This window comes from Tamandua tetradactyla, chromosome 13 (genome assembly GCF_023851605.1).
Source record: "Tamandua tetradactyla isolate mTamTet1 chromosome 13, mTamTet1.pri, whole genome shotgun sequence".
Classification (NCBI taxonomy): Eukaryota; Metazoa; Chordata; class Mammalia; order Pilosa; family Myrmecophagidae; genus Tamandua; species Tamandua tetradactyla.
Genome location: NC_135339.1, coordinates 55684522 through 55709361, shown reverse-complemented (window position 1 = coordinate 55709361; position 24840 = coordinate 55684522). Strand labels below are relative to the sequence as shown.

Genomic DNA, 24840 nt, shown 5'->3' with positions numbered 1-24840 from the left:
CTCACCCATGCTCTGGATCACACAGCCTGACCTTTGTTTGTAGGCTGAGACTGGCTGGGGCCTCAAGTCCAAGTCTCTTCTTCTCAGTACTAGAGGCTTCAACAATGTTCTCTTCTCCCACATCCTCCTATGGATATTCCCACATATAAAATCTCGGAAATGGATGTCAGTGAATGTAGCATGAAATGGTGAGCATAATTAACAGCACTGAATTTTATATGTGAATGTGGTAAATGGGAAATTGTAGGTCATAAATATATTGCTATTATAAAAATTAAAAGATAAAGCATAGGACTGTTGAACAGGAACCCCTACTTAAACTGTGGACTATAGTTATTACTGCACTATTGTAAAAATTGTAACAAATATACTACACTAATGCTAGGTGTGGATAATAGGGTGGTATGTGGAAAAAATCTACCCTAATGTCAACTGTGGACTACTGTTAATAGTACAATTTTTACATTCTTTCATCAATTGTAACAAAGGTACCATATTAAGACAAAGTGTTAATAATGCGGGACAGGAGGAGGTATATGGGACTGCTATGTTTTCTACATGATTTTTCTATAAAACTGCAACATCTCTAATTAAAAATTTTCAAGAAAGAGAAACAACTCAACCTAAGCCCATGCATGGCTATCTCAGCCTGCAGCAGGGCACAGCTCCCTCCACTCCCTACCTTGAGCTGTAAGGCCTCAGCCACCCAAGGGCCAGCCCAAGATGCACTGAGGACAGCAACCGTGAAGCCCAAAGGCACAGTGTGAACAGGACAACGAGACAGGCCGTCATTCCAGATGAGGAGTTGGGGGCTCCAGGGACTCAGGCAGGTCTACTTGTGAGACAGGCTGAGGTGTGCAGTAGTAACCCATGCCCACCTCCCTCTTCCCTGAGAAGGCGAGCACTGCTGCACTTCCCAGAGCCCTGTGGGCAAGGGGGCACTAGACATGGATGGACCCAGCCTAGGGCGAATATGCTAAATTACATGGTGAAAGGATTCATGGATTTTGACAGGAGGAGATTCTCCTGGAATATCTGGCAGATTCCATGTACACATGCATGCCGAAGTTTAAGTGGCTTCCCCTCATCTCTGAGAGAAAGGTAATGTGTGGTGACATTTCTCATTTCTATACTTCAAGACAGAAGAAGAAAAAAGATTACTGTGGTTTGAAGTGTATAAAATATTCAAATATCTATATTTTGGAGATAACACGATGTTAATAACTTCAGGACCAAATCACCACCACATTTATGTTAGTAGTGAAACTAGAAAAAAGAATAAAGCCTGATGATATCTTAAAGAGACACTTTTCTCTTCTTCGGGAGAGAAGGCTAACACCCAGAATGCATGATTAGCACTATGGAAACATCTATCAATATTTGAACCTCAGTTAGGAAACAGGAAGTATCAAAGTAGTTCAAATCTTCATTTTGTGTTGGCAGCAGAACCAGCGTGGGGACATGAACTCTGATACCTTCATAGTCATTCCTCCCCGTGGCTGATCCTCTCAATTATCCCCTCAAGTGGAGCTGCTCCTTGACACTTTCTCTCACTTTCAAACTCAAATCTCCAGTAACTGGATGCGGCACTCATCCAGGAGAGCTTATCAGTCCAGTTCTCATATATTCTGCCTTGGTGCACCCCTTCGCACAACCTGTTTGGACTGTTTTGTTTTGTTTTTTTAACTTTTTCATTTCTAATACTTTATTATGTAGAAAAGAAGGAAAATTCAGAACTGACCCAGTAAAAATTAATATATTTTCTTTAGAATGCGCAGAATAGTGTATGGTTATGAACGGACACACACTAATCACTTTTTCCCTCTATTTCACAGTGATAGCACAGTAATGACTCATGACCAGTTGACTTATTAAGGTATGTGGTGGCCAATATAGGTATTACAGAATATGGAGAATAGCAGGTAAATGTGTGCAGTAAAATGCAGGAACACAGTCTTAAAGGAGGTTGGATTCTCCCTGGATCTTCAGAGCATGGGGAGATGTGGAGAGGGGAGGTCAGCAAAGGCAGTCCCAGTAGAGGGAGGGAGTTGAACGATGCCCCAGAGGAGGCAAGTTGCAGGCGACACCACAGCGGAAGGCAAGTGGCCTGACCTTTCTTCAGATGGGAACAAAGCAAAGCTGGTACCTGCGTGGCACAGAGGCAAGCCCAGACTCAAGTGGGGTGATGTCAATGTCCTTTGGTTCAACCAGAGACTTCAGGGAAAATTTCTGTAAGATGGTGGTCAGGAATAAAAACAGCTCCATGCGGGCCAGGCCCTCACCCACGCAAATTCGTTTTCCTGGAAATAGAAACACAGGGGAAGGTATTCCTTGAATACCATGTTTCTCAACCACCACATAACACTCAGTAACTGTATTATGAAGAATATACTTGATGGGCGAATGGAAGGCAGGATGTTTGGAAGGATGGCTGGATAGATAAGAGGGACGGAAAGACTGAGACACTTGCTGGTCATCTCATATCTTTCCTAAGGGGCACTCTACATTCTAAAAGTATTTATTGAATACCTGCATTGTGCCAAGCACTTCACTGAGTATTCCACATTACAGAGGCTCTTTTGACTCTGCAAGTTTCTGCTAACAGTTTCTGAGAATTATATCCATGATCCTTGTCCAGGTGGGATGATGGGGGAAGGACTAAGAGGAGGAGACTCACGTATCTGCATTTTCCTTTCTACTTCTTGTACAAATTCAACTAAAGATTTTTTTCCTCATTGACGTTCAAGATCATATGCTATTACTTCACTTTCAAGTTCTGAATGGTTCCTATGTCTGTGCTATGGGTTAAGTTCAAATTATTTGACCTGGCCCTTCACATTCTGTTCCCAGGCTGACACTCCATGACCTTTTCTTCCACTCTTCACACCTTCAACTCTCAGCTCTAGCCATACACACTCTTCATCAGTCTTCAGCACACTGGGCAGCTTCAAGCATTTCTCTTGTGCTTCCTTCATAACTCAGGTCAGATGTCATTTCCTCTTTATAATCCTTGTGACCCCTCAGGCTGTAGAATCTTGCCTTTGTTGGATTTTTCAGCATCATAAACATGGATCATTTTGAGTCATAATTCTCTGTTTATTTATTTATCAACCCCTCTAAAATGTGCATTCCTTGAAGGGAGGGTTCAGTCCTTTCCATTTTGGCATCCACAGTGCCAGATGCAAAGCAAGCATCAAAAGCCATTGTAGAGTTTAAGGCAGTTCCTTGACCAGAGACGGAGCACATACTGCTGCAGTGGAGACCCCTTTATCAAAAATGAAATATCATTAAGTAGGAAGAACAATGGGTTCTGGAATCATTGATGGCATCATGCCAATTCTCAGGGGTTCCTTCATCCCAGAGTTTCTTGGCAAGCATTTCTGAAATTTTCTTTCCTTCTGGCCCACTGCTTTTGTAATCATGCCTCTATTTCTCTTCTCTCCTTGCTCCCTGCCCATTGTGACACAGCTGAAATGCCATTTCTTCTTGAGAAGTGTTACTTAATCCATTTTGTGCTTCAACTTGGGCCTGCAAGAGCAGAAAGCAGGCAACTTCCCCTCTTGCCCTCAGTGTGGCCTGTACTTCCCTCTCACAGCACAGGTCAGATTTGATTATAATGATGAGTCTACTCATCTGCTTCTCTAAGTGTGGTATTAGTCCCTTGGGTGCCTATTCTCTGCCTATGAATACTCATGTCTCTAATTTCATCCTTGGGTGAGGGGTACCATGCAGAAAATACTCAAAAAAACTCTGGTATTTGTGGTGCTTTTCTTGGGAGAGATGTGGACACTCTGGATGAGTTTCACCTTCTAGAAAGAGCTATTGCATAGTTCAATGATACATCTGGTGGCAGAATTCAATCAACTCATTCTCTAGCTTCCTCACTTTGAAAGAGTTGGTCAGCTCCCCAAAGACCCAACAATCGCCTAAGAATACAGATGTACCCTGTGGTCGGAACGTGCCTGGCATTGGTGTGGTGCTCGTGATTGTGCATCAAGAGACTTCTCCCAGCCCCAAGATAGGCAGCATGCAAATTCGAACTGATCCCTTAAAAGTCTTGCCCCTGAAGTAGAGATGGATGTAAATTTCTATTACCTGTTGAAAAAGGCATGAAGTAGTCACTCTTCCTAAAGTTGCCACTCTTATCCAGAAAGTGGCCAGGATCAAACCTGTCTGGGTTGGGAAATTCTTTGTTGTTGCGCAGCACCGAACTCAGCGACGCTATTATGTTTGTCCCCTGGAATGGACAGATAGATCAGGTGAATTATAAAAAGTTTATCGTGCTGAAGGAAATATAGGAAATTAGTTCAATTTCTTTGATCTACAAATGAGGAAATACAAATTCAAAGAAGAGGAGTGACAGTTCCAGCAAGACAGACCAAGTAATGAGCCATGATGAGTTCAAGGCCAGTGGCAATGATCTTGCTTAAGTGTCGGCCAGTACTTTTGCAGTACTGAGCCCTTGAATACTTGTGTGCTGAACCTTCTGAATCCTCTCTCTTATAACCAAGCTGGACTAGGCAGCACTTGCTCTATTTTATCACTTCAAGTTTTACACATCTTATACGCAAATTATGGTTTAAAATAGAAGTCTCTACTGGCTCTAGAGCGGCCAGAAGTAACAAGAATTTGTTCATAGGGCTTTTTAGAATAGAAGTCTAACATAATTAAAAGTGACCCTTATACGGTCAACTGTTCAATGTTAATAAGGTGATTTGCTTTCTTAACAATTAAGAAACTGTTTTTAAGATTGTTAAGAAATTTGTTAAGAATTAAAAATATGGATTATAACCCAAACAAACTCTGAAACTTGTTCTACAACTAACTATTGTGATGTACTTTGAAATTTATTGCTTGTATGTATATATGCTATTTAAAGAGAAGGAGGAGTATAACAGAAAAGATAAGTTTCAACACTGAATCATTATATTGATATTTCTGTTGGTCTCCAGTATATGGAGCTGCTAAATAAAATATCATGGACCTGTAACCCATACCAAACTTTGAAATCTGCTCTATACCTACTTGTTAAAATGTACTTGGAAATTTATTGGTTTTTTGAATATATGTTATATTTCACAATTTTAAAAAATAATAAAAATATGAAACAGCTTTCTTTGCAGATGAATACAAGCTGAATAAGGGAGAGTAAAATTAGAAATATCATCTTTTTGACAACAATTCAGGTGTGGACCACCAATTCAGGCAAGGACCATCAATTAAGGCTAAATCTGTTGGGTGAAAGGTTTGCTCACAGGTCTTAAAGTACCATGTCACAGAATATTATTGATTACATATGAAAAACTGCACATCTGCATTAGAGGAACCGGCAGACACCCTAACTAAGTGAGGAACCTCGCTAGCATCACCAATAACAAGAGCTTAATATTGTGTGCCCCCACCTTAGGACAAAACCAGCATCTATGTAGTTTTCTTGCCAAAAGCACATAGTTGGAATCTAATCCCATGAAATATATCACACAAACCAGACGGAAAGATTTTACACGAAAACTGGCTGGTTTGTTCAAAAACATCAATGTACTAAAGGAAACAAACATGAAAAGAAACAAAGGAAACTAAAGGAACAGGGTAAAAGAATAAATTAAATAAATAAATAAATTTATTAAAATATAAAATAAAATAAATAAAATTAAAAAGAAGAATCATAGAAATAGGTGCCCTGGGGCTGAAATTGGGGTAGAGAATGAGGACTTAATGCCTAAATTGTGCAGTATTTCTATTTGGGTTGACTATAAAGCTTTGGTAATGAATGCTGGTGATGATGGCACAACATTGTGAATGCAATTAACAGCACTGAATCATATATGTGAATGTGGTTAAAAGGGGGAGATTTTGGGTTATACATGTGTTGTTAGCAAAACAAATTTTATATAGGACTATACAACACAAACAGTGATCCCTACTGTAAATGATGGAATGTTGTTAATAGTACAATTATAAAAATTGTGAATTGCAACAAAAGTACCACACTAATGCAAAGTGTTAATAATAGGGTGTTATATGGGAAGTCTCTATTTCATGCATAATTTTTTGGCAAACCTACCGACTTCACTAATAAAAACCAAAAAATAACAGAAGAATTCACGGCACATGAAAATATATGAAATTGAAATGCCAGTTAATAACTGTTGGAACTCCAGCCTTCCTCTCTCCTTTATGTTTTGGTCTGTGAGTGCTTTCCTGCCTCAGTAGCAGAACTGAGTAGTTACAACAGAGACTTTATGGTCCTCAAGCCTAAAATATTTACTATCTGACCTGTTACCAGAAAAATTTAAAGACTCTCATATTTGATCATGATCTCCACCTAATCAGTGACTTCACCTTGTGGTAAAATACATTATTTATCTGACTGGTAGGAGGGGCACAACCAACCACCCGGAGCCACATGTTCCTTAACTGGGTTGTCCCATGCAGAAGAGATGGTGCTGTTCCCTTGGGGTCTGGACATTCTAAGTTTAAAAGGCACGCGGTGGAGCCTGAGCCCCATGCAGAAACCAGAATGGGTGCCACTTAGCAGATGCACTGCTCCCCTCCAGCAGGAGGTCATAGATGTGATGGGTAATCCCTATCTGAGTTCCAGTCAAGTTCCAATTTAATTTGTAATGGGAGGGGAAATAAAATTAATAATTATTTTCAACCAAGTATTAAAGAAAGAAAAGGCTTTTCCTGGTTGTGTCTTCAGGTGAAGAAGAGTTAACTTGAAATCCTAATCCTTGATTGAGGCAAGATCCTTGTTAATTTGGGGGAACAGGGAAGGTCACCATGACTCGAGCTGTGTAAAATGTGCTGCCCCTTCTAGATGTCACCTAACCCTCTTGCTTACAAACCACCCACACCAGGACCCAGGGGCAAGCTCACAACTCCTTACCTTGAGTTCTGTGTGCTCTGCCTGGGAGCACAGGAATAAACTCGCTCACTCTATGGTTTCTTGGTCTGCCTCTTCTCTCTTTTGCCTCCTAAACCTTACATTTTGGTGCCGAAATCTGGGAGGAGAGCGCTGGTGCCACCCGCCTGGCCAGGGGCGACCTGGCATCCTCTCTCCTCTTTCCTCCACATATCCAGCGACAAGGGATCCCTTGGTCTGCCACTACATCCACCACAAATTGGGTAAGTCCCTTCCCTCCTAGCCCTGCTGTCAGGTCTCACTGTTCCAAGAGAGCTTGTCCATAAATTACCCTCCAAAAATCGTGAATTCATGTTAGGTTCTCTTCCAAGGGCTGAGGTGAATGGGGATGGCCACAAACCTCATACCCTTTCCCGGGACTTGAAAAGTCGTGGGGATGCCCCACTTCTCCTTTCCCTCCTGATTTTCAGGTCCAGGACCTGAAAGGGCCTCAAATTAGGGGGAGACGTCCCCTGGGGAGACCAGCCCCCGCTTGTAAGAGCTCCGAGGACTCTCTCAGGGCGTTGGGACGCCGACACTCCCTGGGCGAGTCCTTTCTTCTTTCAGACCCATATCTCCTTTCAGATATGGGCAGCAAATCCTCAAAAGCCAAATCCTCTACCCCTCTGGGTTGTCTCCTGATTAACCTATCAACAATGTATTTACTTCCAGACATCTGGCCAAAACGCCTCACTTACTTTTGTAAAAAGGCTTGGCTCCAATATCAATTGGACAATGATTCTCATTGGCCTGAGGATGGGTCTTTCAATTTTAATATCCTTAGACACCTCTGCAACTTTTGCCAGAGGAACGACAAATGGGCCAAAATTCCTTATGTCCAGGCTTTTTTTCTTCTGTGCTCCCGCCCCTCTCTCTGCACTTCCTGCTCTATGGCTCAGGTTCTTCTAGCCAAAAAAACTCCTGGCCTCACTCCTGGACAAACAGTCCAATAAACCTTCCTCCTTTTCCGACCCCCTTGATTCATCTTCCTTTAAATGACCAGGGCCTCCACCATATTTAGGGAAACTATCCTCCTCTCCCCTGCTCTACCCTCCTCTCCCTCTGGCGGCGCACTCGCCGCCATGTTACCCTCCTCTTTCCCCTTCTCCTCCAGCAGTGCTGGAAACTTCCACAAAGGCTACAGCCACCCTATTAAATTTTTTAGCTAACAAAGGATATTGAGTCTCCCCCGCCAAAGCTCAATTCTCCTCTCTTCCTCCACCGTCACCTACCTGGGCCTCCGTCTCACTCCCGCATCCCAACATCTAACAGTGGACAGACAGCAAGCCCTCCAAAAACTCCAACCTCCAGAAAATGCTGAAAAAATTTTATCCTTCCTAGGTTTTGTGGGGTTCTTCTGACACTGGGTCCCCAGCTTTTCCCTCCTAGCAAAACCTCTTTATGAAGTAGCCAAGGTGATGCCCACAGGACCCCTGAACGACCCCTCTACTATAGCCAAAGCTTTTCTGGTTCTCCATAATGCCTTACTTCATTCTCCCCCACTCACTCTTCCAAATCCTAACAAGCCCTTCTTCTTTTTCACTGACGAAAAACAAGGAATAGAGGTGGGAGTCTTAACCCAACCCCTGGGACCAACTTATACTCCAATGGCCTACTTCTCTAAGCAAATGGACCCCACCACCTGTGGGTGGCCTCCCTGACCCCGAGCACTGGCTGTGGCCGCCACCCTAATTCATACAGCTCTTAATCTTAGTCAGGGTAGGCCTCTCCAAGTACTGTCACCCCACCATTTATAAGACCTCTTATCCCATGAATCTCTCTCTCTCTGCTCACTCCTTCCCGTCTCCAGGAATTTCACTTATTCTTCCTAGAAAACTCAGATTTCACACTCTCTGTCTCACCTGGCCTCAACCCTGCTACTCTTCTCCCTCATAGCCCCCTATCAAACCCCTTTCCACAGCCCACTCACCTTTACACCAAAATCATAAAAAAAAACTCACCTCTCCATGCCAGGGCCTCTCAGACACACCCCTGTCACAGGCAGACCTCACCCTTTTTATTGATGACAACTCAACAATAGACTAACGGGGAAAGTGCAGGGCTTCATACACTATAGTTTCTCCCACCAAAATACTTAAAGCGGTATGGCTCCCAGAGGGAACCACATCCCAAAAGGCTAAACTAATTGCTCTCACCAGGGCCTTATATCTAGCCAAAAATAAATCCTCCAACATCTACACAGACTCCAGATATGCTTTTCTGGTAGCACACTGCCACTCAGCCATCTGGAAGGAGCAAGGGCTCATCTGTAATTAACGCTAAGCTTATCCAACGCCTGTTTCAAGCACTTCAATTACTATCACAGGTGGCCATCATCCATTGCAAATGACGCCAAACAGATAAATCTGAAATCACCTGCAGAAATAACTAGGCCGATGCTGTTGTATGGGAACTGACCAAAGAACTCTCACCTTTAAACCCTCCAGCCCCAATTCTTTTCTTTGCTCTCCCCTCCCTCCAACCCACCTATTCTTCCAAGGAACGTGAAAACCTCCTTGCACAGGGAGGCTCTACTACACCAGAGGGCTGGATCTTCCTTGATAACGAGGTGGCTCTCCCAACCAAACAGGCCCCAGATATTCTTTCTCAGGTACATTTGTCACTTCATATCAGATCCAGGGCCCTCACACGGTTCCTCCAGCCCTTATTCCATCACCCATCCCTGACTCACCTCATAATGTCAGTCTGCTCCTCCTGTCCCACTTGCCAAATAACAACCCCCCAAGAAGGGTGGAATGAGCTAACGGTCTTATCAAGACACAATTAACCAAACTAGCCATTGAATTATGACAGTCCTGGGTCGACTACACACCGCTCCACGACCACCTACTTTCTTAAGCCCTTTTGAGCTCACGTATGGCCGCCCGTTCCTACTCAATCACCATCTGCCAGTGCAACCTCCTCCTCTGGGTTCTTACTTACCATATCTCTCCTTAATCTGGCATTTGCTGCAGGAACATGCCAATCGATTCCTGCCACAATCCAGGGAAACTAATCCTGCTGATCCTCCTCACAGGCCCCAGCCAGGAGACAAAATACTCCTTAAACAGCTCCAACATGGACCACTCCAACCGCCATGGACGGGCCCACACACAGTGATTCTTACCACTCCTATGGTGATATAACTTCCTGGCGACCCCTCTTGGCACCACCTGTCACGGGTCAAGGTATACAAACAGAATGAAAGCCAATACATCCATCACCCTCTGGGGCCCACTCGCATCCACCTCACTTGCACTATTCACCCTCCTAACCCCCATTGAGGGCACTTCCTATATATAGCAATTCAAAATCTGGGAAACTGTTAACCAAAACAGCAAATCGACCAGTCATCTAATTGTTGCAGAAGACAGCCCTCTCGCGGGCTGCAGCCAAACTTTAACCATCTGCATAACTCCTAAATCAGCCGCTAGCAACTGAGGGCCATTTGCCTGCTTTCCATACGATCAAACTAAAACTTACTGCAACCAGGACAAGTATAACGACATATATGGGGAAATGCCCCTATTGGTCATGCAAAATACATGATGCTGATGATGGGATGGGACTCTTCTACATCAGTTCCAAATGATTTTACATGAATATTACAGATCCTGGGACACTAGATGGGTGACGAGGGTTCAAGGGAAACTGTATAACAGCGGCTGGTCCCGGTACCCCGTAAGCACCATTAAAATGCATCGCGAGTATATCCTCAAAAATAATACTCATACCCAGGTGTCTATCGCAGAACCTCTCCAACCACCTCGCCAAACTCTCTGCCCCAACAGCCCCTCAAACATGGCTTCAAATCCTCCAACACACCTTACAATTCCTCAACCAAACACAAATACTTTCCAACGTAACCCACTGTTTCCTTTGTGCTTTGTTGGGAAGGCCCCTTTTAGCAGCTGTCCCTATAAATCTTACCCAAATACACAATCATAACCCTGATTCCTGCCATACCACCCTAAAGAACATCCCCCTATGGGAACCACAGCCCAATAACCTTCCCTACCCCCTTAGGCTCTACTACCTCACCCACACAACCATGAGCCAAGCAGGGCTCCACAGCAAATGCCAAACTAACGTCACCATCCACAACTCCACCCACGCCACTAAAGGACAATATTTCTGGTGTAATGGGACTCTTGCCAAGTGCCTCAACCCCATTACCCCAGGACCAAGCTTCCTGGTGACCATGATTCCTCAATTAACCCTCCACAGTGAATCCGAGCTTACTTGGCTACTGCCCCCCCTTCACTCAAAAAGGGCTGCTTTCCTTCCTATCCTGGTAGGCGTCAGCCTGGCTGCCTCAGTTGCAGCCTCAACAGCAGCAGGAGGAGTGCTAGGACATGGTATTTTAACCTCTCAAAACTTCAAGACTCGACTACAGGTAGCCCTGGAATCAACATCAGAACTCCTATCTTCTCTGCAATGTCGACTTACCTCACTGGCCCAGGTGACTCTTCAAAATTGATAGGCCTTGGACCTGTTAACAGCCGAAAAAGGAGGGACGTGCATATTCCTCCAAGAAGAATGCTGCTATTATGTCAATGAGATGGGTCTGGTAGAACAAAATGTTCACACCCTAAACAAACTAAAAGAAGATCTCTACCATACAGGGAACCAACTCTGCCCTAACCTGGTTGTCTTTGCCCCTGGTGACATGGCTCCTCCCGCTACTAGGACCAATTATTCTAATCTGTCTTTGCTTTCTCCTAGCTCCCTGTCCCCTCAACTTCCTTCAAGGACACATAAAAAAACTGTCATGGGTCGCAATCAACCAAATGCTCCTACATCATTATCACCACCTGCTTTCCTCACCAGATTCCTATAGCCAACCTCCCCACTCTCCTGACTATGACGATTCGGGCCTATAACCCCACACCACCCCAATGCAGCAGAAAGTAGCCAGAAAGGTCTCGGCGCCCTATTATCACAAAAAGGCTGGAATGTTAGGTCGGGGGAACAGGGAAGGTCACCATGACTCGAGCTGTGTAAAATGTGCTGCCCCTTCTAGACTTCACCTAACCCCCTTGCTTAAAAACCACCCACACCAGGACCCAGGTTTTGAACTCACAACTCCCTACCTTGAATTCTGTGAGCTCTGCCTGGGAGCACAGGAATAAACTCACTCACTCTATGGTTTCTTGGTCTGCCTCTTCTCTCTTTCACCTCCTAAACCTTACAATCCTTTGTCTCTTGGTCATGGCCTCAATTCCCTCTTCCCCAGAGATGGTATAGAAATTGCACTCTTACCAAATGCACAGTTCTTCCTTTAGCATCAAAATAGAATTTCTAATTATTTCAATTTCTATTCTAACAGTAATATTTGCTGTCACCCATTGGGATAAAGGAGCTTGTAGCATATCAATGAGAAAGTCTGAATAAATACAGAAACCATGTGTTAGAAGGCATTGGTGTCATGATTCCAGAGAAGGAAGAAACTTGGAGCAAATTTTAGACTGTACTCATTTCCAGTTTTGAAGGCAGGCAAGAGATGTTACATCATTCCATATACTGTTGGAGAAGGGATGAACACATTATGGAAGAGGACAAAAATTATCTGAGCCTCTGCATTTTTCATATAAAATCTCTGGCCTTTAATAAAAAAATACAAGGGATTCTAGTACAGAATCTTTTTGAGGCAAGCATTACCTCCATATCAGAAATCTGAAAAGAGAAACTAGAGAAAGAAAAAGTGCAGGTCAATATGTTTTATGGATATAAATATAAATATAAAATGTAGCAAATAAAATCTAGATGTCTGTATGTACACACACACCCACAGTGAGGGAATAGAGGCCAAAATATATGGTCATATTTGAGAATCCATTTGATAAAATTATAAGCCTATTGGTGACAAAAAAGCAGCCAAACATAAGAGAAGAGGGGGATGATTCTTAATCTGATCAGGAACAGTGACAAAATATATATATAAATATCATTTTCAATGGTAAGATATTAAATCCCCATTTCTTCCTAGAGATCCAAAAACAAAACAAGAATGGCTACTATGCTCATTTCTATTCAACAAGTATCTTAGAAATCTTAGTCAGTGCACTCACGCAAAGAGAAACGAAAGTCATGAGAATTGGAAACGAAGGAAAAAACACATATTAATTCAGACTGCAGGATTGTGTACATAGAAAATCCAAATGAATTTACAGTTAAATTGTTAGCAATATTAAGTGTATTTAGCAAGGCCACAAAGATTTATCATTAAAATAATAAAATAAAGCTAATTTCCATATACCAGAAAAAAATGGAAAGGTTATTTAAAATTCCTATACAATTTATAATAACATCAAAAATATTAATTACCTAGAAAAAACCCTAAAAAATATGTGTAAGCTACTTCACTGAGAACAAAAGTTATTGAGAAAATTGGAGAAAGCACCCACAAGATGGGAGCATATATGATATTCAAGAATTGAAAGATTCAACATGTCAAGAAGTCATTCTTTCCAATTTGATCTATGGATCTAATTCCTACAAACAAAATTCCTAGCAGAGGGTTTTAGGAAATTGGCAAGCTGATATTAAATTAAACAGCTAAGAGTGGCCAGAACCATACTGAAGAAGAACAACAAATCTGGCTGACTTAGGCTGGCAAATATCAAACTCTGTTATAAAGCTTTATCATCCCAAACTGGAAACAACACAATATCCATCAAGCTGTCATACTTATGATGATGACACATTTCTCATTTCCCCTGAGAGCAGAGCACTGGAATCATACTGTGAACGTGAGAACTTCAAAAGCACTGAGGTTCAGTGTAGGGGAAATAAATCTCACCTTGGGGATGACATAGTTTCTGAATTGAATGTCCTTGATCGTGGCATGGGGCAGGCTGGTGGGAAGGAGGTCTATGTATCTCTGGATCTCATGCACTGTGGCATCCGTGTAGGGCATGCTGCTCCTGTCCTGCATGCAGGGACTGCGGTGTCTGCCAACCACACGGTCAATCTCTTCCTGGATTTTAGCTGATGAGACACAAATAAGAAGTGATGGCAAAGGAGAAAAATGCGTATTGGTCAGAGAAATTCAGGATCACATGAAGTATGAAAGTGTCCCAACATGGTTATAAACATAAGTTATATGCCCAGAAGTACACCTTGACTTAGATAAATAATTGCTACAACATAACATTTCTAAAAAGTTAGGCATTGATACAATTCTGCAAATCCCTCTATGTTAGAATTCAGGATAACCAATACATAGAAATAATGAGATGTTTCAAAATATAAATAGTATACAATTAACTAAAAAATTACTTTCCTTGCAGAAAGAAATCCATAAATCAAATATTAATTTTATATTAAAATAATACATAGTGTTTTAAATTCTACTCTTGGATCTGTATGGACATATGTGTTTGCTCGTGTGTCTGTGTGCAATTTGCAATAGTACCTTCTCTATCCTCCTCACATCAAAAAAGCCTGCCATTTTGAACCATTCTTGGGGTTTCTTTTGAAATTTATGTTCATATTTCTAAATAATCACACTTTGTACCACTATTCCTTAATTAACCACTTTTAGATAGTATCTAATGACTTTTTGTTGAATGAGATGAGGGATTTACATCTCTACCGCTACCCTATGCAAAATGCAGACACATATCCACCAACACACACTCACACACGCAGACTCATAAGCACACACATCCCCCCCTCTTTTCCCCAAATTATTTATAACACAAGTTTTGATATATCAATATCCATTCCTTACATACTTATGACTACATACATATTATTCTCTAGAAAGATAATTATGATAGTTTCATTTGTGTACATATTTTCCCTTAAAAATACATCTTTACCCCAATTCTTAACTTTCTAGATGAAGACTTAGATTTATTTTCAACTAATCCTGTAAATGTTTCAAACTCCTAGTAATAATTTCTCATATGCTCAGATCTCAGACAGTTGGTCACAACTCTTCTGCTGTCTTCCCTCACATCTGCTCTGCCCACACAGTTCATTCTAACTGGTTCTTTCCTAGGCTTGGTGCCCATCAGCACCCCTGAAACATCCATTCTCTTACATGAGGTCTCCTAATTCCTAGAGCCCATGACTTCCTCTGATCTGGTTTCAGACATTTGGATGGAGCAAATCCTCCAATGCCTTTATGAGAAAAGGAAAAGAAAGGATAAAAATTGTGTATCTATTGATACACAAGATGACAATTGCTCATGAGAATTCTGATGCCGTTCTGATTCTTTATTCTTTACATATAATACAAATATGATATTGAGAGATTAGGAAATGAGAGAAGGGCATACGTGCTGCATGGTATCTTCTTCTGTAGGAAAGCAGTAAATAAGAACTGATTTTCGTCCCTGATATTTTTAATGATTTTTTCTTAAACCTGCTGTTTGAAGTTCCATGACCTTGTCTCTTGGATGGATGCTTGTACTTCATTCACTTACTGGACACTTGCTGAGAATTTTCTATCTAGATGTGGGAAAGTGGTCTTTCCTCTGGAGCTGTTTGTATTCTGTACTAGCCCCCCACTTCATTCCTTCCCTGTCTCTGCTTCCATCCCTAAGTGCAGGTCCTTCTAGTGAACTTTCTCTAGAGTAAACCTGTATCTTTACATGGGCAGAGGAAGGGGGAATGACATGCTGTCATGGTCAGGTTCATGTGTCAGCTTGGCCAGGTGGTGGTACCCGTGTGTCTGGTCAGGAAAGCACTGGCCTGTCTGTTGCTATGAGGACATTTCATGGACTTAAATCAGGACCACGCTGGCTGTATCCACAGCGGATGGCATTCATGATTAGCTAAGGGGATGTCTTCTGTAATGAGTGACACTTAATCTAATCACCAGAAGGATTTTAAGGAGGATTCTGAGAGAGTCACTCTTGCAGTCCAGCCAGCCTCTCCTGAGAGTTTGTTGAGGACTTTCCTCAGAGCTGCCAGCTTGCAGCCTGCCCTACAGACCTTGGACCCTTGTATTCCCATGGGTGCTCAGCCAGCTTCTCATGAGAGTTCTCGGAAGACCTTCATTGGCGTTGACAGCTTTCAGTCTGCCCTAGAGACCCTGGGCTCTACATTCCCGTTGTCATGTGAGATACATTTATAAATTTCATATCTACAGATATCTCCTGCTGATTCTGTTTCTCTAGAGAACCCTAGCTAAAACACATGTGAAAGGAAAATGTGGAGGAATCTTGGGTGGGGAAACCCTCCTATTTTGGGCCTCCTTCTCTCACTATTTTCTTTAACATTTTGTACTTCTAAATGCCAGGCTGGCGGGTATTGCAAGGGCACACATCGTCTTCTCCTTATTGATAAAACCTTATTGTCTGGCATTTAGGTTACATTTCATCCTTTCTGCTGAATTACTTGTCACATCGCCATCTGCTATCTGTGTTATAGAAATTTATTGAGGATTTATTGGCTGTTTCCTGTTTCCCTCTTCTCCAAATTTAAAAAGTCCTAATTGTCATTTAACATTAGTTTATAGTTATTTCAGTAAGATCCTGATGCAGGAAAAGATAATGTGTGCTACTAATCTGCTATGCATAATCGGAATCTCTTTAAAGGTAAATTTCTAAGATTGAACGGTTTATAAAAACTGAAAGTATTGATAAAATAAAAACTTCTTATGATGACAAGAACTGTAAATTTGGATGCATGTTTCATAAATAACAAAATATCCTAGGTACATCTTCTGCCTAAATAGCAGAACCTTCCTTATGAACCTAACTGTTTAGAATGCTTGCCAGACTGTGCACATTTTCCCAGGCTGCTTCCCTAAATTTGTAGAATTTCCAGAAATTGAAGTATGAAGCTTCAATAAGGAAGAATTCCATCTTCCCTGACCCAGGATTACAACAGTGTATTTTCAGAATAAGGAGAGAGATTTCTATAAGAACATACCTACCATCCAAGTGGCCTTTTTACTAAAAGCAACACCATTATGCAATTCTAGGCCGATGCAAATGTGCCTGCAGCAAATCATCTCCTGTGGAATCGAAATAGTGCACTAGATCGTCACAGCTTCAACTCCTGTTCCCATGGTTCTCACACCTTTAAGTCACTTCCCATTTTATGCAAAGGTGTCTCATTTCTATTTCTTCATAAAATTTGAAAAAACTACCTTGGAGGCTGTAATAACAGATCTTCTCTAACACAGTCAACAGAGAGCACACAGGCACTATCTTGTCAACTTCTATTCTGGAAATCACCCTGTGCACCAGCTGTGGTCATACCTGTGACTTCTGGGTACTTCATCAGGAGCAGGAGTCCATATCTCAAGGTGGTGCTCGTAGTCTCTGTTCCAGCCCCAAATAGATCAGTTACAGTGACTGTCAAGTTTTCAATGGTGAATTCAGACTGTGCATTGTGTTTTTCCTAGGAATGATTTGGTGAAATTATTTGATGAATTAACTTGTCTGTATATTTAAAAGCAATCAATTCAAAATAGCACATATTACTATAAAGTTAAGAAAATATAGAAAATGGAGAGTGCCGTGCTTAAAAGATTATTTTAAGTCATATTAGAGACTGTATGTTAATTGGTCCAATCTTTATTTACTACCCCTTTGTGCTGGTTTGAAAAGGTTTATGTGCTCAAAAAAGCCTTGTTTTAATTCTAATCAACCTTGTGGGAGCAACTGTTTCTTCTAATTCCTATTCAGTACTGTCAGTTGGAAACTTTAATTAGCTTATCTTCATGAAGATGTCACTCAATCAAGTGTGTGTATTAAACTTGATTAGGTGGAGACATGTCTCCACCCTTTCCAGGTGGGTCTTGATTGGTTTTACTGGAATCCTTTAAAAGAAGAAGCACTTTGGAAAAAGCTAGAGAACAACGAGAGAGAAAGCCATGAGTTTCTGAGAAAGCAGAGAATGCTGTAGAACCACAAAGCAAAGTCCACAAGCCAGCAACCTTTTGAGAATGAGGAGAGAGCCATAGAATCACTACAGAAAGTTGAGAGAACCCCAGAATCTACCAGCCAGAGACCTTTGGAGATGAAGGAAAACACCTCCTGGGGAGCTTCATGAAACAGGAAGCCGGGAGAAAAAGCTAGCCGATGAGGCTGTGTTCACCACATGTCTTTCGAGATGAGAGAGACACCCTGATCATGTTTGCCATGTGCCTTTACAACTGAGCAAGAAACCCTGAACCTCATTGGCTTTCTTGGATCAAGGAATCTTTCCCTATATGCCTTAGATTGGCATTTCTATAGAATTTCTTTAGACTTTCTATAGACTTGCTTTAATTGGGACATGTTCACCGCCTTAGAACTGCAAACTTGTAATTTATTAAATTCCCCTTTTTCAAAGCCATTCCATTTCTGGTACATCACATTCCAGCAGCTAGCAAACCAGAACAACTTTAAACCCAGCTTGCCTAGAATTTTCATTTTCCAGCCTAATTTAGAATTTTGATGGCCATGCAATATAGCTCATACCAATGAGATATAAGCAGAACCCTGCTGGGGACACTTTTTCTTTACTTCTGACTCAAAACACAGATGTGAACACAGAGAGGGGCAGATATCATCTTGGGATATGAGGCTATAAGCATGAAGATGAAGGCCTGTATAGGAAATTTTGTGAAGAAAAATGGAAGGGACCTGATTTCATGATGCTTCAGGGCTACTGTGTTGGCCTTGAATTGACCCAAGTGACTCATTGGCTGTGATATAAATAAACTATTTCTTAAGCCATTATTATTTGGATTTTATCTAATTCATAGACTAAAAATAGTTGATAGAAAAGGGCAAATTAGGGCTGTAGCATGCAAGATTTTATAATCCTGAATCAGGAGTTTGCAATTTTCTTCTGTTCAAGAATTTATGGGGACTCTGTATTGCCTGCAGATTCATGATGACGTTTAAATTGTCCAAAATATAACAAAGTAGTGCAACCTAGAATGGAACAAAGGGAGAGAATGAATTCACAAATACAAGGAGGACCAGCACTGTTGTATTCCAGGTGCAAGCTATTAGGCAACTCGGTCTAGGAAACAAGTGCAGGAATGGGTAGGAATAACAAATTGAAGAGATACAACAAACATAAAGACCAAGAGGTTTGGGCATCAACTGCCTGTAAGCGAGGAAGGGCAAGGTGGGGCTAGTCGAGATGCCGAAGTCAAGGGTCTGAGTGCCTGGAAGTCTCATATATTAAAGTCGAGGAAAGTGATAAGGACTTGAAAGACACCTCTGGTGGAGCCTTTCCCTCTCACTTTCCCGTATACTGAGTGCCATGATATTTTCCATCATCATTTTAATGTTTGCTATTTCGTATTTTCTAACCTTGTAATTGTTTCCATTTCATCTGAAATGCGCATTCTGTTTCTCCTCAGGTAGGTTATTAATACCTCAAGAACAGGACCCATGTATTCTCTTCATTTAACAATTCAATTGTAACATCTTACATGATTCTTAGTGCAGATCCATGCACACAATAGAGACACAAAATGTTTGTCAAGCATTATTTGTCTGACCTTTTAAACATCACCAGTACATACAGAATTAACCAAGGGACCACCAGTACACAAGCAAACAAATAATTGAATTTTCCTTCACATTTTACCTGTTCCATTTTGATAAGGTAACAATCAATATAGTCTCGAGGATTGTTAATGTCCAGAGATTCTTGGTGTTCTTTTATTTTTTCCAGGGCATATTTATTTAAAAATTCCAGGTTTTTAAGTATTTTTTTATGACTCCCGGGGAGAATATCTATGAGAATGGGGAAAGCATGGCACAACTAAAAGAGAAAAAGACACATAAATTAAAAAAAAAAATTGAGGACATATATGCCAGAATCCCAAACTCTGGTTAAAAACTAGAGCTATAATGATGAATAAAATAGCATCTTCATCTTGAATTCTCTGTGCTGACAGATTTGAAGGAGAACATTTTGACCAGAGGATCATTTCCTATCCACATAAATCATTTTTACAAAATAAAAGCATCTTTATAGCAATATTCACGTTTTTACAGGGATTGTTTCCTACAACTTTGAAATGAAGGATGGCATGGATTACTATGAGTCACATTTTGTAGATGACAGAGGGTAAGGGAGTTTGGGTAACCTGATATAGAGCTCACAGCTAGTGCCTGCTGTTTCTATTTCTATCCAGCCGCTTCAGAAATATAATTGGTATTTTAAAGCATGGAGGGATTGTTAGGTACCTTAAGCATTTTAAAGTTAAAGTGGTCGTGCTCCAGAGCAGTTAAGTGGGTACTATAAGATCATATAATTGCAATTTAGGCAGAGGATAGGCCATCTTAGCACACCTCATACACCATGACACCCAATCACATTGTCATCACTAACACAGTAACCTTGTTAGCGACGATCGCAGTTGAAGCATCAATCACCCCTGTACCTGAGTCAGTGTTTCCTGGCAGCTGTGGTCCCAAGCATTCTCCCTCCTTGATATATTAGGACATTTCTTCCATGTAATCTGATGAAGAGGTCTCACTGAGAGGACCAGTTTTGTGGGGAACCAAAGCCGATCAGCAAAGATCTTGGGTCTTCATTGAGTGTTAGGAGAGTGCTTTTGGGAACACACCAAGTACCCTATGGAAACTGGTCTTTGGGTTTTAAGGGAAAAACCATTAACACTAGTGGACTTTAATCCAAGCTTATTATTGTGGACATGCATTTTCTTCCATGTAAATAATGTGTTTGCTTATGTTTTCCTGAAGTTTGCTCTCTGATGTCATGCTCTGGGCACAACTGCAATGTTCAAATACTCACTTCACAATTTGATCCACATAGAACTTAGAACTTGTCAGAGAAAAGAGAATAAGTGGTTTCCCAGGAAAAAGGATTTTGGCCTCACCTGGATCCATGGGGTGCTCGCAATTGTGATGTTTTCGTTGAGTTTTGCCATTAAGTTAAGTAAACTCTGATCTGTATAATCATAACGTGTCTGGAAAACAATGGAGCAGATCACATTGCAAGGAGCACAGCATAGGATAAAAGTGGGATCACAGGGTGACTCTAAAAGATTGGAAAAAATTTTAAAACACCATTAAAATGTGCATATAAAACTCCAACTTTGAGATAACAGGGAAAGATCATTTTAGAATATCTCGGAATTCTCTTATCAAACAAAATTTCAGCATATAGAATCAATGCATCACTTTCTCCCTCAACCTGAATTGACCATTCCATTCTCACTGTTTAGTAACACTTTCTCCAAATATCCCATTACCTCCACTGCCTTTATTTATCCCCTTCTAACCAAACATGCCTGATGTCTTGGAGGGAAAAAGAAAAACAATGTAAAGAAGCCCCTTTTAAAAACACCTAATAATTGAATCATCAATGCAGAATCACATTTGTCTACACAGTCTGTAGAGTATTAAGCATTACTATAGGAAGCAAGATAATAGTTAGGCATGTCATATTTTAAAACAAGTAGTTGATGGAACGAAATGTTGAACCACAGAGGGGAGACTGAAGAGAAAGAGATTAGGAGTATATTCAATATTTGAAATAACCAATGTCAGAAAGTAAAAGCCATCCATGTTGTATGAGAAGAAATATTATAAAAATGAATAAAACTGATGAGAAATTTTGTTTGCCTAAAATAAAAGCAAATCAAGAATTTCTTTCCTTCAAACTTAAGTAACAATTATGGCAAGCAAAACAGGTTAAATTCATGAATGCCGTCCCATTATTTCTTCATTTCAATATAGAAAACAAAAGATATCCTGATCTAGTGGCATCCTTTATCATCTATCAAAAACCCAAAATTAATTTATTGGGGTCAAGCTGCACTTTTTGCCAATTTCTGAGATTTTTCTCTATATTAGACATCAAAAGAATACAGCAATTCATAATAATTCTTAAAATTTCACCACCGTTTAGTTTATTCCATCATCATACACATGAAAAAATTAAAGCAGAGGAAAAGTTTTCTTTTTTGGTAGGAGATCTGTAAGTGAAACTTTTGCAATCAATGATCTATAAGCTTTAGATTCAGAAAGTCCACAAATTCACATCTATAAAAATAACTAAGGTCAACTGAAATCTAGTGTTGTGAAGGAACTACAGGACATTGAATAACAGGAACCCTTTTGCAATTGTTGCTAAGATGCCATTTCAAACAGAAACACTCAAGGCTCTAAGCTTTCAGAAGAGGTTCTACATTCCCAAGGGAGATGAAGGATAATTTGGGAAGCCTCTGGGATTTCTTTGTGTGTACTTGATGCTCTTCAGGGAAATGATGAGGCCATTCCCATGGTGTCCTTGGATAAGTGCCCTGGTGGAATCTTCTGGAATAAGTAGTGCACGATGAAGCTATGGGGATATATTTCTCTTTAACTCTTGGAGAAAATGAGACTCAAACCCCTCTATCTTCATGATGTTCTGATTTGCAAGTAAACAAACAGATCTCAAGAAACAAAAGGGTTAAACAAGTGTTGTATACCATTGCTCTATGGACAATCATGCACGTGTGCACATGCTTGTGTACACACACACACACACACAAGCAAAGATACACAAAAGTTCCCTTGTGGCTCTGCTTCAAACCCGCCCTGCTCCACCTGAGGGCTGATGACGCTACCCATAGGAGAGATCTGGCTGCCCCTGAAATGTCTCCAAGGATGTCATTCAAGGACTCCCTCAAGAGGACAATCTCTGAAGATCAGTGATACAGAGGAAAGAGTCACCCACCGTTGGTCTTCCTCAGCTCCTCCACAAGGCAGCGGGCTTCCTCCTGGACGCGGTCCTCAATGCTCCTCTTCCCCATCCCGAAATTCCGCAGGGTCATGAGCGAGAAGCGCCGGACCTCCTTCCATGCCTTTCCATTGCTGAAAACGATTCCTACAACCAGGGGACACGGATACTAGGAAGGCGATCCTAGTCAAGGAAGAGGATGCAGATACTGGGCAGCAATGTGACCAGGCTGTCCTGAGGAGCTCTCCAAGTCTCTGTTTTCAGTCCCCCGCTCCTCACCCCCATCACCACTGCCCACACAGGCACCCATCCACCTACCAAATCCATTAGAAGATTTGTCAACCACTGGGAAACTTCCCCTTCCAGAAAACTCCTCTCCATGATCAATCAGAGCTTCCTTCACTGCTTCATATCCATATAACACCACAGTGGGCTTCCAGCCCAAATACAGAGTAAACACAGGGCCATAGATTTCAGAGAGCTGGGAAATGGATAGGAGATGCAGATTCTAGCAAAGAAGTGATTCTTTTGTCTCTATATTATACAGACTGATACTATGAATATATTGTTCATTTTTTTTATTCTGTCACATACAGTTTAAAAATTCTGAATTTTATACTTAAGCCCGTTGGTTATTTCTGGAAGGTCTCTAGGATGTGTCAAGCAATGGCATCCTCAATAGCTTAAGCTAAGTTTATTTATTCCCATTTAACAGATAAAGAAATTGAGATTTAGAGAATTTAAATTTTGTATCCATAGTCCCCATCTAATACATAGAAGACCCGTATTTGAACCCTGCTTTATCAACCTCTGATGCCTGATGAATTTATCAGTTCTCAATGCCCATTTTGGACTAATACCCAGCTGGCAGTGTCGGGAAGACCAGGGAACCTCTTCCCCTGAAGATACTGTTCAGTTGCTCTGTGCTGAAGCCCTAGTGTGTCTATTTTTAAAAACCATGCTAGATGATTCTAGGTGATCCCATTTGAGTTCTGCTGATATTGCTGGCACAGAAAGCGAGAGGGCTCCACAGAGACTGTGCTGGGACCTGCAGCATCTCGTGGAAGTATAATTTCTTCCATCCTGCTGCCTTCCTAGGCCAATAGGCAGCAGCTTCTTGCAGAGCCCAAAGGATTCTGTTCCCACCCCATGGCCCTGTGTCATGATTTCTTCCTTTCATTCACTTATGCCAGTCCCAAGTCCACATCACTCTTTCCTCGACATCATGCCTCGTGTGAGTCTCAGAGATGTTTAATATTCATGGCTCATCAGGACAAAACATATGGTTTATACAGTAGATGACCTCTTGAATTAAAACAAAAATACTTCTATTAACATTAAACTTCAGCCTAGAAATCACTCCCAAGGACTGTGAAGCAATGAAGGGCAGCAGTACTCCCTCTTGTACCGCCTGATCACTTTGTGAATTTGATCCTACCTTACAGTGACCTAAATGTCTCTCTTCTCGCAAAATGCGTTACGTTATTCTACTCTTTCTGACAATGACAGAGACACAAAAACAAAAAAGCAATGAAAACAACAAAATCTATAGGGGAACTTCGACCTTCCTAGCATCTATTTTGACACAATGCCTCCAAAGATGCATTTTATTTACTCTCAGGAGTTAATTGAAAAGCCTACTTACCTTACATAAGGATTTGTTGATTTCCTTAATATTTATCTGTAGGATATTTCCAATAAGTGGGAGAGGCCTGGGGCCAGGTGGAAGCTTCCCTCTCCCGTAGTTCTGTTTCCAGAGGGAAAGGAGAAGCAAACAGGAGAGACAGAGCACTAGGGCCACAACTGGCTCCATCAGAGCCTTTTCTAGTACCAAGGTAGCTATGAACATGCAGTTCAAAGCCTTTATATCACTACCTACTCAGTCAAATTGTGACTCTTTGACCTTATAAAGCGACCGGTTGAGGAGAATCACTTGGATCCTTTCTGAGTGGACTTTGGTTCACTGATAAAAATTGAAAAACAGTGTTCTTTAGCCTGGCTTCCCTTCTTTCCAAGGCTGCATCTGGAGATTATTTTTTATCTGCTCAGGGATGGGATCTGGGTATTGGTAATTTCATTTCAATTATTAGAAAAACCACCCCAGGCAGTTCCTGATGTACATTACCTGATTTTAAAAAGTTCTAAATGACTAATAATCACCTGGGAAGTATGATTTGAGAGTAGTCCATCTATTTTATGCATTGCACTAAAAATATTTTTGGTGTTATGCTTTAGCAAACGCTATAATCATTTTTGCCCTTGAAAATGGAGGCATT

General features: G+C 41.2%; 1 protein-coding gene across 1 annotated transcript; it reads right to left on the bottom strand.

Moving 5' to 3' along the window:
- Window positions 1–1737: 1737 nt before the first annotated feature.
- On the bottom strand, window positions 1738–24458 carry LOC143654023 (cytochrome P450 2C18-like). Its single transcript, XM_077125485.1, has 9 exons — window positions 24210–24458; window positions 22883–23045; window positions 22562–22711; window positions 20718–20878; window positions 19457–19633; window positions 17125–17266; window positions 13707–13894; window positions 4096–4237; window positions 1738–2300 (listed from the first exon to the last, which is right to left on the bottom strand). Exons 1-9 carry the CDS (start codon window positions 24411–24413, stop codon window positions 2119–2121), a joined length of 1509 nt encoding a protein of 502 aa, XP_076981600.1. The 5' UTR covers window positions 24414–24458; the 3' UTR covers window positions 1738–2118.
- Between the last annotated feature and the right edge of the window lie 382 nt (window positions 24459–24840).